General features: G+C 41.9%; 1 protein-coding gene across 2 annotated transcripts in view; it reads left to right on the forward strand.

Annotated features, from left to right (window-relative positions):
* Positions 1 to 14,636: 14,636 nt before the first annotated feature.
* LOC105012884 (Na(+)/H(+) exchange regulatory cofactor NHE-RF2) overlaps positions 14,637 to 23,142 on the forward strand; it is a 55,834-nt gene continuing 47,328 nt past the window's right edge. Inside the window, exons 1-3 of one of the 2 annotated variants that reach the window (XM_029123685.2) lie at positions 14,637 to 15,399; positions 16,717 to 16,992; positions 18,819 to 18,863. In XM_029123685.2, the coding sequence (XP_028979518.2) occupies positions 15,193 to 15,399; positions 16,717 to 16,992; positions 18,819 to 18,863 (528 nt within the window). In that variant the 5' untranslated portion in view covers positions 14,637 to 15,192. The remainder of the gene's footprint in view (positions 15,400 to 16,716; positions 16,993 to 18,818; positions 18,864 to 23,142) is intronic. The other variant, XM_029123686.2, reaches the window with a different exon arrangement.

A 23,142-nucleotide genomic window follows, 5' to 3' on the forward strand; every position in this document is an offset into this window, starting at 1 on the left:
GGCCGGAAACCGGACTGGAGCATTTCATAAATGTTATTTGTCCTCAGGAAGGCATTCAGTTGTTGGGAAACAAATTTTTCTAAGATTTTTGAGAAGAAAAGGAGGTTCGATATTGGCCTCTAACTGTTTAATATGTCAGGATCCACATTAGATTATTTTAGAAATTGATTAATTTCCGCAATTTTTAGTGAGTTTGGTACACATCCGGAGGAAAGGGAGCAATTTATTATGTTCAACATTGGCTGACCTAGTACAAGTCATTTTGTTGGAATTGGGTCTAGCTGACAATTTGTGGGATTAGAATTTATTACAAATTTAGTGAATGTGTCGAGCGATACAGGATATGTCCCCATTGACACCTGGTCAGGGAGGTTCAGGACATTCTTAGGACAACTGAGATTTTGGGGACTATAACTATTCAAGGAGGAGTCAGTTATTTGTTTTCTAATGGTGATGATCTTTTCATCAAAGTAGTTCATGTGTTAATTACAGCTTAAGTGAAGACCCACTTCACTTGTTGAGCGTTGCTTTTTTGTTAACTTTGCAAATGTATCAAAGATACATTTTGGATTGTTTTTGTTAACCTCAACCAGGTTGGAGAAATAAGCTGATTGAGCAGATGTGAGTGCTTTTCGGTATTGTAGTGTACTGTCTATCCAGACTAGTCTGAATACTTCCAATTGGTGGAGCGCCACTTTCGCTCCAATTTTCTGGAGGATGCTTGAGTGCTCTAGTATTGTCTGTGTTCCAGGGAGCAGGTTTCTTGTTGCATATTTCTTTTGGTTTTAGTGGTGCAAACTTATCTAAAGTATTTTGCAGTGTTGAGTTTAGATCCTCGATTTGATCGTTTGCAAATTTATTTATACTGTTGTTGATGAGCGAGTTTATCAAGAAATCTATTTGTAGTCTGAGAATTTATAGTACGGCTTTTGAAACTCATTGTTTACGGAGCAAGTGGATTTATTGTTTTAACAGTAAATGTAATAAGACAGTGATGCGATATTCCAGGATTCTGGGGGGAAATTATTAGATCTACAATATCTCTTTCTCGTGACAGGACTAAATCTAAGGTATGATTGTGGCAATGTGTTGGACCTGAGACATGTTGGATAAAACCCATTGAGTCAATTATGGCTTCAAAGGCTTTTTGAAGAGGGTCATTGGACTTATCTGTATGAATATTAAAATTGTCAGAAATGTGAATGGTTTGCACCTTGTGGTGAACCCTATGTATTTGCTCTTGTGAAGTCTTCTCTATATGGAAGACTTGGATAATGATATGCCTACCTCTTCGAGAGTGTTCTTAACTTGGTTGGATTTTGTGAAGGGGGTTTTCTTTACCATTGAAAGGATCCTACGATCATCCACTACTATTGTCTTCCGTAGACGTCCAGGCCTTTTTATGTTGCAGCGCTAACCAGTGTGTTCTTTTTTTCTCAGACTGTACCAAACTGCTGATTTGGCCACTCCTAATGTTCCTGCTATCTCTCTGATTGAAATTGTTTGCAACATAAGGATGGCCTGTTTCACTTGCATTAAGAGCTCCTTTTACCCCATGTTGTGGGTTCACAGCAACTGCTTGTGAATGCCACTCCTGGAATCAACTCCAGACCTTTCGCCTGCTTAATTGATGAAGACATAATGAAGGACCAGCCCACACCTGTCCATGAAACAGCTTTTGAGCTGTTGAACAGCCCACAACTGTCCAATTACTTTCGGTCCCTTGAAACAGAGCGGGCTACATATTAAAGAGCTGTAATTCCTAAACCCTTCTTCCAATTTGGATGTGAATGCCCTCAAATGAAAGCTGAGTGACTGCACTTTAAGCCTATGATCATTATTTAACTGTAACTTGAATATATTTTGGTAAACAGCGAAGATAACAAAACTGTGTCAGTGTCCAAATATTTCCAGATGGAACTGTATATACTCAAGTTTTGTCTTGTTATTCTAAAGCATAACCCTCCTCTCCTTTGCTCCTCTTCTCTTTCCTCTATCAACAAGCAGGACTGCAAATGAAATAAAATTGAAGACCATGAAACAACATTTGCTGAATTAAATTCTGAAAGTGGACAGTTATTGTTTCTATATTGGATATTTATGTTAATCCATATTCTTTAGTATGATAGCAACTCTTTATGGTTTTCCATTTCATAATGTGTGTATTCCCTAGCTTTTAAATCTTATTGCATTTACATTTAAGGGAACTTCAAAGAGGAGTGTCTTGGTAATACTGTATATAGAGTGCTTTCTATCAGAGGGTGTCTGCAGAGAGTGACCTGGTTTCCTGATTGACTTCAAGCTACTCCAAGATAAATCCATCCAGGAGACATTACTTCTAAATCCCAACCCTGGGCTTACAGTGTCTTGCGAAAGTATTCACCCTCCTTGATATTTTTCCTATTTTGATGCCTTACAACCTGGAATTACATTTTTTTTTTTTAAATGTATTTACACAACATATTATGAAACAAACAAGATATAAGACAGAAAACTAGACCATACATAACTATTCACCCCCCAACGTCAATTCTTTGTAGAGCCACCTTTTGCAACAATTACAGCCACCAGTCTCTTGGGGTGTGTCTCTATATGCTTGGCATATCTAGCCACTGGGACTTCTGCCCATTCTTCAAGGCAAAACTGCTCCAGTTGGATGGGTTCCACTGGTGTACAGCAATCTTCAAGTCATACCACAGATTCTCAATTGGACTGAGGTCTGGGTATTGACTGGGCCATTCCAAGACTTTGACTTCATCTGACCAAAGTACCTGCTTCCATATGTTTGAGTAGTCTCCCACATGCCTTTTGCGAACACCAAACATGTTTGCCTATTTATTTTTTAAGCAATGGCTTTTTCAAGCTACTCTTCTGTAAAGCCTAGCTCTGTGGAGTGTACGGCTTTAAGTAGTCCTATGGAGAGATACTCTAATCTCCACTGTGGAGCTTCGCAGCACCTTCAGTGTTATCTTTGATCTCTCTGATGTATGTCCTCCATGCTTGCTCCGTTAGATTTGGTGGGTGGCCCTCTCTGGGCAGGTTTGTTGTGGTGCCGTATTCTTTCTAGTTTTTAATAATGGATTTAATTGTGCTCGGATTTAATGGTGCTCCATGGGATTTTCAAAGTTTCAGCAATTGTTTTTACCCAACCCTGATCTGTAGCCTATTTCTCCACAACTTTATCCCTGACCAGTTTGTTGAGCTCCTTGGTCTTCATGGTGCCCCTTGCTAGAACAGGTTTCCCGAACAGGTGTATATATATACTGAGATCATGTGACAGATCATGTGACACTTAGATTGCACACAGGTGGACTTTATTTAACTCATTATGTGACTTCTGAAGGTAATTGGTTGCGCCAGATTGTATTTAGGGGCTTCACAGTAAAGTGGGTGAATACATATGCACACACCACTTTTCTGTTTTTGTAAGTTTTGAACGTTTTTGTAACAATTATATGTCCATTATATGAAATCCAAATCTATTCATTGTAATGCAACAATACAAGAAAAACACCAAGGGGGATGAACACTTTTGCAAGGCAAACCTATCACTCCTCAATTTCTCTGAATTCAATCTACAGTTTAAAGTAGCACAATATGTTTTCTGGTGTAGCAAAACTGTGACCCCATAATGGTACTGAGACTTCTCTGCTGCCCTCCTCTGTCGACATCTATAAGTACTGCTCTCACTATAGTTTGACTATGGCCCACAGACTTCGATAGACAGCCTTATGGTTTCCATCTCAGTTTTCCATCTGGGACACATCTTCCTGCCATTGAGTTAATTATTAGTCTAGTAGTCTATTTCCATCCTTTTAAGGACCTTAAGTCCTTGTAAATCTGTTTATACCAAGTTTTGGTGCCAGCATTTGCCAGGGAATAACTGTTTAAAGGATGATATTCAACACTTGTCTCACAACAACTTGATTGTAGAGTTCCGATAAACCAACGGACCATCTCCAGCTAAATACATCATCCAAATGATGAATTCAACTAATACCATAGATACAGAGTTGCTAATTAGCAACAGGAATGTTTAGCGGGTATCTTTAAACACAGGAGCACACTCCCTTGACAAGACTCAAAGGTGTCTTACAAAGACCTCATAAATTTCAAGGTCACCTCCAGGAAGACTGGACATTCAGTAAGTCAGAGAAAGTCACTGTTAATTTAAACTTACAAACAAATCAAGTTCAGTGAATATGCCAGAATCTAAATTCTGGATCAAAATGTATGAATTATCAAATGGGGGGTTACTGTCAATTTTTTTTCCTGATTATATATACTGGATTTTAAATACACTATAATATACAATAAATATTGTATGTTGTGCATACACTTTAATATACAGTAATTATTATTTGCACTATTATTATTGTATATTCAAAATATATGTGTATGTCCTAGCAACATTATATCTTACAGTACCTTTTAAACTGCAAAGTTTAAGGAATTAAGGAATATCTTTTTACTGTTACTGTTTGCCCTTGGCTGGTTTCTGGAGTCAAGTCAAATCAATAAATCACATACATTTTCTAAAGCCCTTTTTGTATTGTTAAAACATCGCTGTGCGAATGGACCTGCAACACAGACAGTCAAAAGGCAATTGTGATTTTAGATACATTTTATGGGCTATTTCAGCAGATGGTATACGGATGCAAAAGTTTAATACCCTTCAGGGAATGTGTTGCTTGAGGACACAGTAAAATAATAAAAACAGTCCTTATTTTATCCCAAGTTGTATCTTGTTAACACAGTATAGGGTCTGTTGTTACTGTGTTTGTTTTTCAGTGTGTGTGTGTGTGTATGTGTGTGTGTAAGGAGATGTGAAGCTAGAAGCACAAAGGTGGTTATGGACATTAACTTTATGGTGGCAGTGATTGTGTCATCCTCTCAACAATGTTAGCATAATACTGGTACTGTAATATGATATGTATTATAATACAGAAATGATGATATGTAGTATAATACATAATACAGCTATCTGTCTGTGTACAGTCTATGTGTTAGATGTAGCTCAGATGAAGATGGACGCACATTAGGTTCACTCTCATGGAGCTACATTAGCCTGACTCTCAGGTGGATATACTTTAGGTTGGCTCTCAGATGGAGCTACACTATATTTGGTTGGCTCTCATATACAATATATATTGGGGGGTGGGGGGGACACATCCCCCCCACTATTCAGATATGCTCAAAATGTCCCCCCAACTATATTGATGTATAAATTATAAAAAATGCGCAACGACAGGCAACCATGCACCGCCGTACAAAACTAATTATTAGCAAATGTAAACTTAATCATAACTAAACTCATATTGCCGTTATTATTACTACCGGTTCTAGTTTTGCGGTTTACTGCAGTTCTGCGCGTGGTTTGTCCAAGTGTTGTTGCCGTACCCCAGCAGAAGCCGTCGGGCCGTTGCTGTTGGTCGGTACAATCTATGACGAACATTGTACTCTCTTATTACTTTCAAATGTATTAAAAAGTGGACAATTAAAATGGAATTTGAATGTAACGTATATCTTCTTGCTGTTATCGTACACCAGCAGAAGCCGTCGGGCGGTTGCTGTTGGTAGGCACAATCTATGACGAACACTGTACTCTCTTATTACTTTCAAATATATTAAAAAGTGGGAAACTACAATGGAATATGAGTGTTACGTATATCTTCTTGTCCTGTGAAAGTATTAACATCAACTGGTCATTTTGCGCTGGAACTGTAATTGTGGAAATAATTGTTTGCAAAAAGCGTCAGTAATTGCGTTGAGCGTAAACAAAGTTTTTGGTGAAAATGGGCCGATTAGCGAGTGCTAATCAATGAACCATCACAACGGTGCTCATGTGCGTATTCAATTAACGTTAATGTCTTACGTGAATGATTTTGTTAGAAATGTCAAAAAGCCCATGTGAAGTGTCAATCATTTACGTTACGCTGCATTTGTTATTTGTGCAGTATTCGTTTTCCTTGATTGTATATTCGTATAGCATATATTATAGCTGTATTTGCTTATGATAAATAGCATTATAAGTGTTTGTTTGATTAAAGTGCAAGCAGTTCTATTAGTCAGCTTTCATTCACAGTTGGTGTCATCATGAACAAGAGGAAGGGTGGCAGTGACATTCATCAGTTTTTTGGGCAGCCTCAGAAAAGAAAAGTTGAGAGCAGTGAGAAAATGAGTACCAGTCAGATGATATAAGTATACAGTAGCACAAGAGGTGAGTCAATGTTTATTTATAGAAGTACCAGAAATGGTAAGTAATCCATTCCTAAACATCATGGCAAGAAACTTGTTTACTGACATTTCTTTCATGTTCATTCTGGTGTGTTCAGAGTAAAGAAAGAGAGGGAGAGTGAGGGTATGAGGATGCCAACAGGGCAGGGAGAGGAGGAGACATGGAGGTGAGTGAGGAAAAAGCAAATATTGATGACCGATCTGTTATTGCCATGTTAGTGTTGTTCCGACAACATAATGTTGGCACAGGTACCACTAAGGTTAGGTTTAGGCACAGGTGTCTCTGAGGTCAGGGTTAGGTCAAAGGGTGGGGGTCAGGGGAATGTCCTTCCTTTGGACTGGGGTAACCAATTAACTACAGGTCAGTTGCAATGATGGTCTTGGAGAAACAATTATGTTTTTGGAACAATACCAACATGGTGATAGATTGTGTAAATATTGATGGTTAAGAGTCTTATATTTAAAACATTTGAATATTTTTCTTGGGGGACCCCCAGACCCCTGGCTGATTTGGTCCCCCCCCAATGTTGAATCCATGGCTACGGCCTTGATAAGTGTAATGTACTACACTGTACTTCAGTGGTTCTCGAACCTCTCCTGGGGACCCTCAGGCATTATCACAGTTGTGTTGCGGCCCTGAACTAGCTCACCTGAATCAAACAACTGAGACTTAATCCGGTTCAGGTGCTCTGAGATACATCGGATTCATGGAACAGCTGGTGGCCCCCAGGAGAGATTTGAGAACCACTGCAATACTTTACTAGACTTTCTGCTGTCCGAACTTAGAAACATTAGGAATGCAAACAAGCCAAGTCCCAAAATGTGACATAGGTGCAGTTCTAGAATGTGTGCTTATATTCGGAGTAACATGAAATCATCCCATTCTTCTATAAGTGGCTCCATGTATATAGGGTAGAAACATTATCATATTTTTATCGTCCATCTTACTCTTGTGAACGCAGTAATACGCAACTGCAGAGAACAATGTATGAAAGGTTTAATCTGAGTAAATGGTTCTGGAACAGACAGAAGTTACTAAAACATGAGCAATTCTGTTAACACCCTTGTTGTTAGCTCCCTCCTATGGCTCCTTAGTGGAGAGGAACGCAACAGTCTGCACGTAACACACTGGGGCAGGACGACGTATGGTGGAGTTAGCATCAATGACGACAACCAACCTAGTACAACTCAGACCTTGTCGTAAAAGCAATAATAGAAGGGAGTCCGCAACTCTGATAATGCTCCAACAAAGACATTTAATAAGATAAAATGTACAGATTGACAATGTTTAAAACGGATCTACGTCAGGTTCAGAAAAAAGCAATGTCCCATTGGTTTTTTATTACTGTAGCACATAGAAATAAACGACAACAAGGGGAAAAACATGAGAGAGGCTTACCAATCAGGGTTAGGAGAACAGCTGGGTGAGTTCTCTTAAAGTAAATAAATCATTAAGGCCCTCGTCTTCCCTAAACCTCTACCATGCCTGTCACAAGCTAAAGCCCGCATAACGAACCTGACTGCTACAATAAACAAAGGGACAGCCACTCGCTTCTAACCTAGTGTTAATAACAACAGGTTGTCTACAGGAGTATGTAAACCCTAGGATGCCTTAGCTAGCTGGTCTACAAGGACAGCACAAAACTCATAGGTCATAACATATATAACAAAGCGCACACCTAACAGTTCTCTCTCCTCCACACCCAAAGGAAGTGGCCCTTTATGCAGGAAGGGTTGATGGACCACAACCAGCTAATCAACACTGACGCAGCACACCTGAGGTAGGGAGCTAGACACAGAAGTGGAAACAGAAGTCTAGAGTGCTGCAAAGGGAAGTGGACGTTAGAGTGCTGCAAAGGGAAGTGGACGTTAGAGTGCTGCAAAGGGAAGTGGACGTTAGAGTGCTGCAAAGGGAAGTGGACGTTAGAGTGCTGCAAAGGGAAGTGGACGTTAGAGTGCTACAAAGGGAAGTGGACGTTAGAGTGCTACAAAGGGAAGTGGACGTTTGAGTGCTACAAAGGGAAGTGGACGTTAGAGTGCTGCAAAGGGAAGTGGACGTTAGAGTGCTATAAAGTGAAGTGGACGTTAGAGTGCTACAAAGGGAAGTGGACGTTAGAGTGCTATAAAGGGAAGTGGAAGTTAGTGCTACAAAGGGAAGTGGACGTTAGAGTGCTGCAAAGGGAAGTGGACGTTAGAGTGCTACAAAGGGAAGTGGACGTTAGAGTGCTGCAAAGGGAAGTGGACGTTAGAGTGCTATAAAGGGAAGTGGATGTTAGAGTGCTATAAAGGGAAGTGGACGTTAGAGTGCTGCAAAGGGAAGTGGACGTTAGAGTGCTATAAAGGGAAGTGGATGTTAGAGTGCTGCAAAGGGAAGTGGACGTTAGAGTGCTACAAAGGGAAGTGGACGTTAGAGTGCTGCAAAGGAAAGTGGACGTTAGAGTGCTGCAAAGGAAAGTGGATGTAGGACTTGTAATAGCAGTTTTCATGCATTGTGTTTCTTCTTAACATTTCACACAGGCTGCAATTGATCAAAAGGCACTGTGCCTTCCAAAATGTGTTCAGACTCCTTCACAATCTTCACATTTTGTTGTTTCTAAACTTATATTCATTTTATACATTTTTACCATCCATCTAAACACAATTAACACAAATCAAAACATGTTTTTGAAAAACTGAAATATCTTATGTGCATAATGAACCCTGTTCCATGACACTTCAATTTGAGTTCAGATGAAACTAGTGATGGCCAAACGAGGCTTTATTTGCATTATTTTAGCTGCAGGATATTATGCTGGCAGCACACAGATGTTATTTTTTACAATAAAAGCCATTATTGAAATATATAAGGCAATATAGTTAATCAAGTCTGTAAAAAAGAACAGACAGGAACAACATTGGAACTGACATTAAACATAAAATGACAGACTAGATTGCTATCTATATTGCCTTATATATTTCAATTATGGCTTTTATTTTGAAAAATAAAATTTGAGTTAGCGCTGCTAGCATAATATCCTACTGCTAGAAGAATGATAGTAAAGCAGAATGGCCATCACTAGATGCAACCATCAATCTAAAAACCTATTTAGAGTCCACCTGTGGCAAAATCAATTAATTGGATATTATTTAAAAAGACACACGTGGGTTATGAGGTCCCACTTATCTCAGTGGCAGTCAGAGCAAAAACCAAGCCATGAAGTCCACGGAAATCTCATAGATCTCTTGAGATTGTGTTGAGGCATAGATCTGGGGAAGGTTGTAAAAGAAGGATAAAGCATTGAAAGTTCCAAAGAGCACAGTGGGCTACAACATTGTGAAATGGAACAAGTTTGGAACCACCAAGACTATTAGTGCTTTCTGTCAAGCCAAACTAAGTAACCGGGCAAGAAGGGCCTTGGTCAAATACAGTGGGGAGAGTATTTGATACACTGCCGATTTTGCCATTTTGTCATTTTTATCATAGGTACTCTTCAACTGTGAGTGACGGAATCTGAAACAAAAATCCAGAAAATAATAATTAATTTGCATTTTATTGCATTAGTTAGGTGATTTTCAGCATCGTGTGTCCGCATCGTGTTTTTTCCGTGCAGTAGGTATTTTGTAGATTACTTAACCCTAGGGGCCTGAGCGTTTTTTATTTCTATTTTTCACTATTCTTACATTTGGGCTTATAAACAATATGTAATGTTTATGGATCATCATGTATTTGGCATCAAATTTTTCTAATGAACCTCAGCTAATATAAGCATGCGTGAAAATGTACTTATAAGGTAGTATTTGAGTGAAAATGCACACATAAGCAAAATCAGATATTTTCTATACATCATTGAATTCTGACCACAACACAAATAATTTTTTCCAACACAAATGTTTTCTGTAAACCCTTTTCTTACACAAATATGCATTGTTTAACAATAAATGTGAACAATTCAATAATTCACCTTATGCGCATACAGTCCAATATGTTTATGACACCCATTATTATGTTTCTATTTATCATTGATATCAGGCCCAAACAACCGTGTGGAACAGTACCTGGACACATTTTTCAATATTAGTTTTTTCAATGTTAACATTTTTCAATGTTAGTTTGAGTTAACACTGAGACTGCTAGCGAAGACGTCTGCTTTTTCAAGTTATCGAGTGGCACCAAGAGATTGTCCCACAAACAACAGCAGGGCTATTAAAAGTTTCGACTTCAATATCGGTGCCTACGAACAAACTTAATGTGGGAGAAAATATACCTCAATGGTTGAGACATTTTGCATAACCAGCTATGGCAACGGCACAAACCTAGCAAACGTGGCAAACACCATTGCATTAAATGAGCAGTTAAACTAATTCAAATAAGTTCAAACACTGAAGTTCAACTGGATTTTTATTCAGTTTTATAGCACATTATGTAGGCTATGATCACTATTATTAAGTGAGATTATCAACGCTGTTTACACTCATATTTTAAAATCGCAAATCATAACCATAATTTGTCCAAAGAATCATGATTCAATATTTTATCCAAATCGTGCAGCCATAATATATACTGTAAATGCTACCTGAAAGACGGAGAGCTTGAGGAACAATAATCTGGTCAGATGAGATCAAAATTAAACTATTAACCCTGAATGTCCTATGTCTGGCAAAAACGAGGTACCACTCATTGCATAATACTATCCCTAACGCATGGTGGTGGCTCTCAACTGGAAAGCAGGTCAGGATTGAGGGAACTGGAAAACAGGTCAGGATTGAGGGAAATACAAATGGAGCAAAATACAGAGAGGTCCTTGAAGAAAACCTGATCATTATGCATTATGACCACCTGGTATCTGGCACCAAGATGTTGGCAGCAGATCCTTTAAGTCCTGTAAGTTGCGAGGTGGGGCCTCCATGGATCAGGCTTGTTTGTCCAGCACATCCCACAGATGCTCAACAGGATTAAGATCTGGGGTATTTGGAGCCCGAGGCAACAACTTGAACTCGTTGTTGTGTTTCTCAAACCATTTCTGAACAATTTTTGCTTTGTGGCAGGGTGCATTATCCTGCTGAGGCAAATCAAATGTATTTATAAAGCCCTTTTTACATCAGCAGTGAATTTCAGTGGCCCAGGCTCAGAGGGTTGACCAGTCCTCTTCTGGCTGTGCCGGGTGAATATTAAGAGCACAAATTGTAATAATTAATAAATGAATGTGGGCTGAGTCCAGTGTCTATTTAAACCTAGTCCAGGTCAGAAGCATTACCAGACGGACAAGGACAACATGGAGGGGAGGAGGGGATCAGCAGAGTGGTAGCTGAAATCGTCAGGTATCGTCTTGATTTGCAACACAACCAGGAAGACTTTGGACAAGGACAGCAATGAGTCTTTCAAGCCAGGTACTCCGGAGGTGTGGGCCAAGACCTCATGTCCTCATGTTTAAATCAGGGCAGGAGACAGGGAAAATATTGAAAATGCATTTGTTAGATCTACAAGGATTTGTGGAGAAGGAGAACTGACCTTACCCTCTTAGCACAATGTTAGCAGCGTAAGGCCTTAGGGCTGAGGCACGGGAGTTCAGTGACGCTGTGGCCCTAACCAGTGAGACCCCGGACAGGGCCCAACAGGCAGGAAATCAATCCACCTATATCGCCCATATCACATCCACTGCCATCATGGGAATACCATTGCCATGAAGGGGTTACCTGGTCTACACTGATGTTTAGGTAGGTCACACGTGTCAAATGGATGTCCACATGAATGCCCGGACCCGGGATTTACCAGTAGAACATTGTCCAGAGCATCACACTCCCTCCACTGGCTTGTCTTTCCACAGTGCATCCTGGTACCATCAGTTCCCCACGTAAAAGGCGCACACGTACACGGCCATCCACGTGATGTAAAACAAAACGGGACTCCTTGGACTAGGAGACATTCTTCCACTGCTCCAAGGTCCAGTTTGGACACTTGCGTGCCCTTTGCAGGCACTTTTAAAAAAAAAATTATTTATCTTTTATTGGAAAAGCATATTGAAATTTACAGTTGTTTGACATCTTGCATACATTATGTTGCTTTGCCGTTTTAAACTTTTTAATACAAGAACAACAGAACTCAAGTAAGTGCGGCGGGGGAGCCAAATTACTTCCATATTATTTAAATTATTCCATTAAACTTGAAAATCTGTGCACAGTTGGTAAGAGGCAGCAGTGCCTACCCAAAATCTGATCTAATCGGCTTAACATATTCTGTCCACTTGGACCATATCCTATAGAAAGTGTCCCTCTGCAATTTGAGTGAAAATGACAGTTTTTCCATTGTGTAGATCTCGTGCACAATGTTTATCCAGTCCCCAATTGTTGGTGGTTCTGGTTTGAGCCATCTCCTCGTTAGAGCCTTTTTACTTGCTGCCAGTAAGATGTAAAGAAGTTTCTTGTCCTTTGAGTCCAAATGATCCGTTGAAATGTTACTGAGATATAAGGTTTCAAAAGCAAATGGAAAAGCAAACGCAAAAACATTCTGTATATGCTCATGAATTTTAGACCAATACTGAGAAATAACACGACAGTCCCAAAAAAGGTGAAAATGGTTAGCTCCACACCCTCCACATCTCCAACAAGAATCTTCATTGCCCCGATACCTCTTCTGAGCCGGGGTGATGAAAAATCTCATTATACTTTTCCAACAAAATTCACGCCATACATTAGAACCAGTTGTAACCCATTGTATTCTGCATATATGTTCCCAACAGTCCTCTGCGATTTTCAAGTTACCTTCTTTTTCCCACCTCATTTTAACATAAAGTGTGTTGTCATTTTTACACCGCAGGATGCTGTTGTATAACCTGGATATCATTTTATTGTGTGCTCCTGAATTAGTAGTTAATGATAAAAATTTACCCACGAATCCTAGATTGTTTAAATTCACTTTCAATTCCTGGTTAAAATAGTGCCTGATCTGAAGATACCTAAAGAAGTCAGCAGAGCCTAGTCCATGCTTTCTTTGCAAGGATTCAAAAGATTGGAGTGCCCCCTTGTGGACAAATGAGTAATAGTCAGTCAAACCTCTTAAAATCCAATTCTTAAATCTATCATCATGCTGATTCGGGGTAAAATCTGAGTCGTATGCACACCATTTTAAAATGTTTGAAGTGTCTTCCAAACCACAAATATCAATTGCTTCATTCCAAGCTGCTATCATTACATGTGAAATGGGATTATCTATTAAGCGAATCTTATTCTGCAGTTTGACGTCCGCTAATAAAGCCCCTTTGCAGGCACTTTTGACGGTGGACAGGGATCATGGGTCATCATGACCGGTCTGCAACTACGCAGCCCCACATACAGCAGTATGTGATGCAGTGTGTGTTGTAACACATTCCTCCCGTAACCATCATAACGAAATGCTGCGACTTGTACCACTGTAAACCTTCTGTTGGATCTGACCAGGCAGGATAGCTTTCGTTGCCCTCGAGCGTCAATGAGCCTCGGGCACCCAACAATCTGTCGCCGGTTTTTGGTTGGTCACTCCTCTGACTACTGTCGGTAGGTACTCACCACTGCTGACCAGGAGCACCCCGCAAGCCTGGCCGTTTCAGAGATGCTCTGACCCAGTCGTCTGGCCATAACAATTTAGCCTTTGTCAAAGTTGCTTAGGTCTTTACTCTGCCCGTTCGTCTTGCATCCAACATGTTGACTACAAGAACTGATTGTTCACTTACCATCTAATCTACCCAGACCGTGACATGTGCCCTTGTAAGGAAATGATCAACGTTATTCACTTCAACTGTGAGTGGTCATAATGTTTTGGCTCATCAGTGTACATTTACATGCATATATATATATATATATATTTATTGATTAAACAGATTCATCACATTTCTTATTATTTGTGTGTACAGCTTTTTTATTGAGCCATTTATTAATTTTGATTTGGGCTGTTCTGGTCCTACACAATTAGCCAGGGTGACAATGAGTTTAACTAAAGTTAGACAACGTAAAGTAGTCGGTGATTTATATTTTTACATGTCGTTTTGCAACCTGGTAGCGCTCCGCTTGGGAGCGCTATTGTAACATTAATGGAGTGCGTAATTGTATGCCATGTGTAACCCACATAGAGCTAGACGGGTCTTGTTACATGAAGGGTTTAAGGACTTGTTCATCCAATTTTTTCTTAACGAAAAGGTATTTTTAAAACAAGTATATACAATTGAGTCCTTTGAAGTTAAAAAGAAAAACCAATCGCGCCTAAAAAGCTGATCAATGTGGTCTGACACCCACTAACAAGGCAGCATCTACATAGCATGAATAAAAATGTCATGTTGAAGTGCTCGGATAGTGACTGGCATGTGCCATAGTCATAACTTGTTTACTTATTTTTACCGTGGGCGGTGCTACTGCGCACCAATTGATCGCACTACCCAATTTGCTGGATACCCCTGCTTGTGTAGTAATTGAACGCTTGTTCACCAATCGGTTGTAATGGATGGAGGGTGAGATAGGGGTTATCGCGCCTGTTGGTCTTTCCTAGTGCAGAATGTTGCACGGGGGGTCTGTTGCTTTGCCAGTCCCCGAGATGGACATTTGGAATTACTGAGGAGGCAACGCGGCCAATACGACTAATTTCTTCGTTTTTACAGAAACGATACGAGTAGAGCTCGGCTTGGACATCAACACGCAATACGATCGCCCGGGTCGATAATTACATTTTCGGCAATTTTCAGGGGGAGGGGGGTTCCTTTTTAGATGGGAAGTTCTATGCTGGAATATTCTTTTTGAAAAGGAAAGGTTTGGAGAACAAACTGGAACGCTACTCCTGGACCAAGTGTATTGAACGCGTGTGGAGAGGATGGCGTTTTTCGTGTAGCTTACCGTGGTGTGGAAGTGACTCCGAGCTTTGTTGGATCCTTATGGTGTTGATTATTGAATGTTTTCTACTTTGAAAACTTTATCTAAGAAGAAACCAAATTAAAGGCCAGCATTGGAGGGGAAATGGCCAGTGAATTGAAACCACGGCTTTGTCTCATGACAAAGAGTGAGTACGGGTATGGGTTTCACTTGCACGGCGAGAAAGGAAAGAGCGGGCAGTACATTCGCAAAGTGGAGCTCGCGTCGTCTGCGGAGGCGTCCGGACTGCGTGCGGGGGACCGTGTCATCGAGGTGAACGGGGAAAATGTGGAGAAGGAGACGCACCATCAAGTAAGTAAAGCACAATCCACTGTCCCACTACATTTGTTTAATGCTCACTGACATTATCTCTACATGTAATCTACATGACATTATTATAATAATTGGCCCTAATCATAATTACCTGATTTAATCAACTTCAGGAAAATCTTGAATTGAATTACACAGCAAAAACAATGCAGACAAAAAACAATGTACCAACAGAACATTACAATTGCTTCCCCCTACATGCACTATTACCTAACTCAGTGACATGATGCAAAACACCCCAAAACCCCTAATAACCTATCCGGACCAAACTATCCACCTTTTTCCAGTAGCCTAACTAGGACATTAAATCCATCTGCAGACACAGTGCAAGGTATGAGAAAAAGCAGACAGTCTACACGGCCTTTCAGCACTAGATAAAAGGATAGCAGGAGGTTGCTGGAAGACATCACAGACCTCACTATGTCATCTGAGTCTGGTCACTCTCACACACAAGGGACCCCCAATTACCAACTCTAATATATTGTGCCTCATCATCAGGACTGCCCGGATCTGTATCCACCACTTCTCATGTGTTGTCTCACTATTGTCATTGTTTATAAAAAAAGATTCCAAGGACGCTGGTATCTTCCAGACATGGGTCACATTTTATAAACATTAAATGGAGGAAAACCAACTGAAAGTGCGAGGGAGTTCCCAGCCTGGCCTGAAAAGAATGAAACAGCTTGATGCTGTTTTCTGCTGCGCAACTGCTTGAAACATGTTTTAAATATCTTGTTGCCAATTGATCAATCAATCAAATGTATTTCTAAAGCCCTTTTTATAAAAGCAGTTGTCACAAAGTGCTTTACAGAGCGATCCTAGTCTTGGCGGTGAGAAGGAGTTGAGTACATTTTCTTACAGTAACAAACACGGAGAAGGAAGTAGCTACTTTACTGTGTTGCTCTTCACCAACAGTCTCTACAAATAAGGCCACCTTGTTCATGCAAGGCAACTGCTATCAGGATAGTAACCCCAGGTCCTGACTGAGTACTGTATTGTACCTCAGAAGGGAAACCTTAAGGTGAGGACAACGCACGCGAACACAGTCACGGCACGACAATCTATTTCAGTCAAAGCGGGTCCATATCCCTTGTTGGGTCACATACTCCAGCGGGTCTGCGGGGGGGGGGGGGGGGGGGGGGGGGGGGTTGTGTCCACACCCATGTTCTTACTGAGGCCTTGAATCTAATCTCGCTGTCCTTTTCCTCTCCTCGCTCCCCTCCTCCCGTCCTCGACCTTCTCCCTCTCCTTCACCCCAATCCCTCCCGACCCTCCCTCCCCCCCGTCCCCTCCTGCCAGGTTGTGCAGCGTATCAAGGCGGTGGAGAACCAGACCCGGCTGCTGGTGGTGGACCGGGAGACAGACGAGTACCTCCGAAGCCTGCGCCTCGTCTGTACCGAGGAGATGGCCGTCCACCTGGCGGGACCCGCCTCGGGGTGCCCCTCCTCACGCCCAGACTCGCCCTCCTCGCCCGCCGCCAAGAAGGAGAACGGCTCCGTGTCCAAGCCGCCCGCCGCACTGACCAGAGAGGTGCCCAAGCCCACGCGGCGGTCCCCGTCAAGGTCTGCTAAGAAGGTATGTGTCCATGACTGAGGGTACAGTCCCAAGCAGCTGACTTCGAGGCATTATATGATGGTTCCAGTGTTAGTGCAGGGCGGGAACAAATACAGCTGCTGATCATAAAATTAGAATATCATCAAAGAGTTGATTTATTTCAGTAATTCCATTCAAAAAGTGAAACTTGTATAATGTATACATTACACACAGACTGATATATTTCAAGTGTTTTTTTTCTTTTAATTGTGATGATTATAACTGACAACTAATGAAAACCCCAAATTCAGTATCTCAGAAAATTTGAATATTACTTAAGACCAATACAATTTTTTTTTTATAAATGTTGGCCAACTGAAAAGTATGAGCATGTACAGCACTCTACTTATTTGGGGCTCCTTTTGCCTGAATTACTGTAGCAATGCGGCGTGGCATGGAGTTGATCAGTCTGTGGCACTGCTCAGGTGTTATGAGAGCCCAGGTTGCTCTGATAGTGGCCTTCAGCTCTTCTGCATTGTTGAGTCTGGCGTTTCGCATCTTCCTCTTCACAATACCCCATAGATTTTCTATAGGGTTAAGGTCAGGCGAGTTTGCTGGCCAATTAAGAACAGGGATACCATTGTCCTTAAACCAGGTACTGGTAGTTTTGGCACTGTGTGCAGGTGCCAAGTCCTGTTGGAAAATGAAATCTGCATCTCCATAAAGTTGGTCAGCAGCAGGAAGCATGAAGTGCTCTAAAACTTCCTGGTAGACGGCTGTGTTGACCTTGGACCTCAGAAAACACAGTGGACCAACACCAGCAGATGACATGGCACCCCAAACCATCACTGACTGTGGAAACTTTACACTGGACTTCAAGCAACGTGGATTCTGTGTCTCTCCTCTCTTCCTCCAGAGTCTGGGACCTTGATTTCCAAAGGAAATGCAATATTTACTTTCATCAGAGAACATAACTCCGCAGCAGTCCAGTCCTTTTTGTCTTTAGCCCAGACGAGACGCTTCTGACACTGTGTCTTGTTCAAGAGTGGCTTGACACAAGGAATGCGACAGCTGAAACCCATGTCTTGCATACGTCTCTGCGTGGTGGTTCCTGAAGCACTGACTCCAGATGCAGTCCACTCTTTGTGAATCTCCCCCACATTTTTGAATGGGTTTTGTTTCACAATCCTCTCCAGGGTGCGGTTATCCCTATTGCTTGTACACTTTTTTTCTACCACATCTTTTCCTTCCATTCGCCTCTCTATTAATGTGCTTGGACACAGAGCTCTGTGAACAGCCAGCCTCTTTAGCTATGACCTTTTGTGTCTTGCCCTCCTTGTGCAAGGTGTCAATGGTCATCTTTTGGACAGCTGTCAAGTCAGCCGTCTTCCCCATACTAGACTGAGAGACCATTTAAAGGCCTTTGCAGGTGTTTTGGGTTAATTAGCTGATTAGAGTGTGGCACCAGGTGTCTTCAATATTGAACCTTTTCACAATATTCAAATTTTCTGAGATACTGAATTTGGGGTTTTCATTAGTTGTCAGTTATAATCATCAAAATGAAAAGAAATAAACACTTGAAATATATCAGTCTGTGTGGAATGAATTTATACATTATACACGTTTCACTTTTTGAATGGAATTACTGAAATAAATAAAGTTTTTGATGATATTTAAATTTTATGACCAGCAGCTGTACTTGCACATGCAAATAAGTAATGGGCCAAATGAGGCCGGATAAGAGGATGTTGTTTTGATGGGATGATGATTACAGTCAGCGGATGCTGTGTGGCTGTCGAAGGGTCTCCTGTCATGTGTTTCCATGACTTCCCACTTCCTTCATCCCTGGTTCTGTGTCACACCTCCAGGTAGTCTTGGCACTTCCTCAGTTATTTTCACCTTGTGTGTTTCAGGTAAGCTCCAGTTTAAACCTAGCTTAAGGGCACAGCAGTTAACCACTAATTGCTTTGACAGTGCTATCCGCTATAACATCATACCTTTCAAATGACAGTAACATTGAGTAAGTATTGATATATTGGAAAGATGTTGCAATTTTATTTACCCCCCAGAAGTGGTTTGAATGCTAAGGGAAGATCACTCCATTGGTCAGTGAAGAACAGCGATTAACATGAGTCAGAACAAATCTGTTATAATGTGTTATGTCTGGACTGGACGCTGCTATGATCACATTGAGGTGGACGGATAGAAGTTATAGGGGTATTTTCCTTAGCCTATGAAAACAACACAAGTCATCCTTTCACACACACACACACACCTACACAGTGCGATACAGTGAGAGGGTGCTGGCATTGGATTCAGCACTCTGTTGCTGCAAAAGTCAGGGAAGCAGATGCATAGCGTCTGATTTATCTGTAGTTACAGATCTAGGATCAGCTTACCGTACGCTAGCCTGACGTTAACCATTTGAGGGGTGTATACAAAAACGGACCTAAGAACAGTGTGGAGAGGTCACATCCTACACCTGCTGTACAAGAGACCCCCCCCCAGCTGTGATTTGGCACTGATCTACGATCAGTTTACCGTAACTGTATAATGGTCTCCACCTTTGGTGGTCCCCATCAAAGTGGCCCTAGATATCACTGCCTAAGGGTGACTTTGCCCGCTGAGATCTGATTGCATGGATCTTGTTTTCTATCTGCTTGACTGAGCTCTTCATCCTGATGGCCTAGATTAGATTAGACCTATTCTCTGCATGAGGAGAACCCTGTCCAAGGCCTGTCAACACCGTGTGTGTGTGTGTGTGTGTTTGGCTGCTTGTTATTATCCTGCGGATGGCATGATTGGTTCCAGATTCCTTTCAGTTGTAGAGGTCAGAAGGTCACCAAAGTCTTAGGGATTCTGACCTGGGACAATGCTTGCAATGTATATGTATGTCTCTGGCCTCCCAATAGTGTAAAGGTAACATTGTGGAGTAATTGCTTTTTTTATCGAGGTATGCTGAGGTCTGAAATCCAATAGCCCCAGGTTACGAAACAGCAAGGGGCCTAGAGTTTGATTTTTGCAATTCCATAGAAGTATTCCATGTTGGTTTTGAAAACAAGATACATTTCCGTTATGTCCCTGTCTTCCTGAAAAATCTGCTCTGCTTTTGTTTTACATCTGCCCTGTGTGCAAGATGATGAAGCTTCTCCACTTCTGTTTTCTGCATTCACAGAACATGTGTTTTCACTTACACTAGGTTTGCCAATATGCGCACGATCCAGCACTCCGTTTCTACATTAGCTCTGACAAGGCGTGTGTGTGTGTGTGTGTGTGTGTGTGTTGTTCAAGCTCAGCTGCATTCACTTTGTGTGCGGCGTAGAGAAATCCCAGCAGTCAGTGGGGTCAGATGGCCCGGCTAAGCTCAGGACATTTCCTTTGTCTTTCTTTCTCCATTAATGTCCCTGTACTCCATGCTTGTACAGAGAATACACAGACTCCAGAAACAAATCGTTCCAACGGGGGACAGGAGGTTTATAAACGCCTTCTGTAAATGCCTTCAGGCGCTGTACGCCAACAGGCATGACAAACTAAAAATAAAAGGATTTGAAAGACAAAGCCCTCCGTTTGGAATGGCTGGAACACTAAAGCCGCATGTCGGAAGCGTCTTTTCAACATGTTACTAAACTATTAAGTTTAGTAACATGCGAAGGGGATACTTGCCAAAAGAAGGGAAGCTAAAACAAAGTGACAGTAACACTGTGGTCAAGTCTTCCTGTAAGAGGTCTGTAAAACATAGAGGTCATCCAGGGGCAGGAGGATTGTCCAGGATGTGACCCAGTGATGACAACCCAAACTGTGGGACCACGTCACTCTGACTGGATGTACTTTATCGGACATAGAAATTAATGGGAGAATGGACTGATGAACGAGTTGGTGAATAACCGAACCCAGATTAAACTTTTCCTTCCATCCATTCATCATCAAATGACCAGTCTATTGGTCTGTGTTGATGTCCTGCCCAGATGGGTGACAGTCATTTCCCGGCTGTTTCTACAATCACCTCATACTGGAGGACAGGCGCACGGCGCAGCTAGTCATGCTTATTTATGTTGATACATAATGAGGTGGAGGCTGCTGACCGGAGGTTATTTCCTGTCTTTTTGGAGGGATTACAGAGTATTCGGTCGTGCGCATGCTTCCATGCTCATGTGTGCGTCGTCTCGGATCTACAGAGCTGAAAGCATGTGTTTAGTCATTGGTAAATAGCATGTGGCCAGGACCCATGATGAAACGATAAAGAGAGAGTACCTAGTCAGCAATGTTCCACTGTCCCCAGCTACTACTCTGTCAGTAGTAATAGTACTACCTTCTGTCAAGGGTCTCCGTTCATCTGCATCGCGGTAGTTCATTGCAAATATCTTTAAGGCTCTGTTCTCATATTAGTCTGCGTTCACGGTAAACAGTGTTACCCTTGACAGGAGGTAGTATTATTACTTTGTTAATGTCCCTACTCGGTTAAAAGTCACATTTAAAATTCAGGCACTGTATAAACATTCAGGCCCTGAATGTCCTCGACACAGATCAAATTGAGCCCCACCCAAAACAAAAGATGGATTATTCCGCTGTAGTGTTGCCATTGTAAACTGCTGAGGTTAACATTCAAAGTGAGCAGAGAAGTCTGAGTTAAAACAGCCACATGAGGAGTGACAGTCATTGGGGGACCATAGCTCACTGAGTGGAGAAAAAACCCAGACCATACTACTAGCCAGACTCTGTTTACAACTGTAACACAACATCACTTTTATTACTTCATTTTATCAACTGGACGTCCCCTCTAGATGTCACTGCTAAGCAGCGGCCGTCTGTCTCCCATCCCATCTCCAGTTTGTGTCTGTTTTACCACCACGGCCTCCGCTGGGGGCCATAAAACAGCAGTTTACATATGACCTGCTGGTCAGAGGGAGGGGGCGCAGGCTGGAGCTCTAACTTTCACAGTGTTTTTCACCACAAAGAATGTGTCATGATTTTCTCCCGAATAAGAGTGCGGTTAGCTATAACACATGGCTGCATAATGTCTGTCTGCCTTCTCTAGTAAGGGCAGAAACACATCTGAGGCTAAAGCTCTGGAGTTGGTACTCAGGCCCAGCAAAATCGGAGGCTTAGGACATGGGATCTCATCTCATGCGAATGCAGTGAGGGCAGCTTGCTACAAAACATGTTGTCAGGGCAGCCAGACTCCTAGGGTTACCTTGAATTCCAGGACTTCCTGAGGGGGCGGAGTCAGGGCTGAGGGAGCAGACGGGAGTGTTGTTTTTCTGGCCTGGGGAGTGCTGCAGACTTGGCCTCTACGGAGCTCCACAGACCCCCTGTCACTGACCGTAATCACTAACACATTGGCCACTTACACCTCTGGGGTGTGGAGATGGTTGGGAGTGAAAGAGAGAGTGGCTGCATCTGTGTCTGCGTGTTTGTGTTTATGTGTGCGTTCGCGCGCGCATGTAGAAGTTATACGACTGTGTTTTTTGTTGTTGTTGTTTTCTGGCTTTTATGGTCCTTCATCTTCTGGTTTCCTTTTCCTTGCATTCCTCTACTGTTTACACTCCTGAAGATTTGTGAGACGGCTAAGAGAGTCCAGGAGAAAACTGAATCCGAACCAAATGATTTCAGGCTGTATTGGACGCAACTGCTTTTGGAACAATGTTCACCCGTTAATAGAAAATGATGTACAGTACATTTTACAGTGTATGGGTGATATGGTTCTGCAGGAAGACGAACTGATAGAAGACATAATACAGAGAGGGGATCTGGGAACGGAGAAGGGGTGGAAGAGAGTTGGAGGAAGAGAGAGCGGAAGATGGAGGGAGACACATGGTTGTGATATTATGTACGAATGTAAACATCTGAGGATATAAAACCCGAAACAGGACGGAGAACATTTTTAAACGTTCTTCATTTCAAAACAAAATAGTCAGCCATAAGCACAGCGGGCAACTACATGAAATGCATTGTCCAGCTTTAAAATGAATCCGAAGACTCAGAACCCTTGTAGAGTCCTGCTGAGGACTCAGTCTGAAGTGAGTGGGAACGTTATATAAGACAAATCAACAGGGGGCCTGTTTATCTGAAGGCCGCTCTTTCACGCGCGCTCGCGCACACTCACACCGAGTTATCCAATTTCTCCCAGAAGATAAGACACCAAAAACCACGTAGGCCCCACAGTGAACGCATACATTTCTATTAGAAGCAACT

Source organism: Esox lucius, chromosome 11, assembly GCF_011004845.1.
Source record: "Esox lucius isolate fEsoLuc1 chromosome 11, fEsoLuc1.pri, whole genome shotgun sequence".
In the NCBI taxonomy this organism is placed as follows: domain Eukaryota; kingdom Metazoa; phylum Chordata; class Actinopteri; order Esociformes; family Esocidae; genus Esox; species Esox lucius.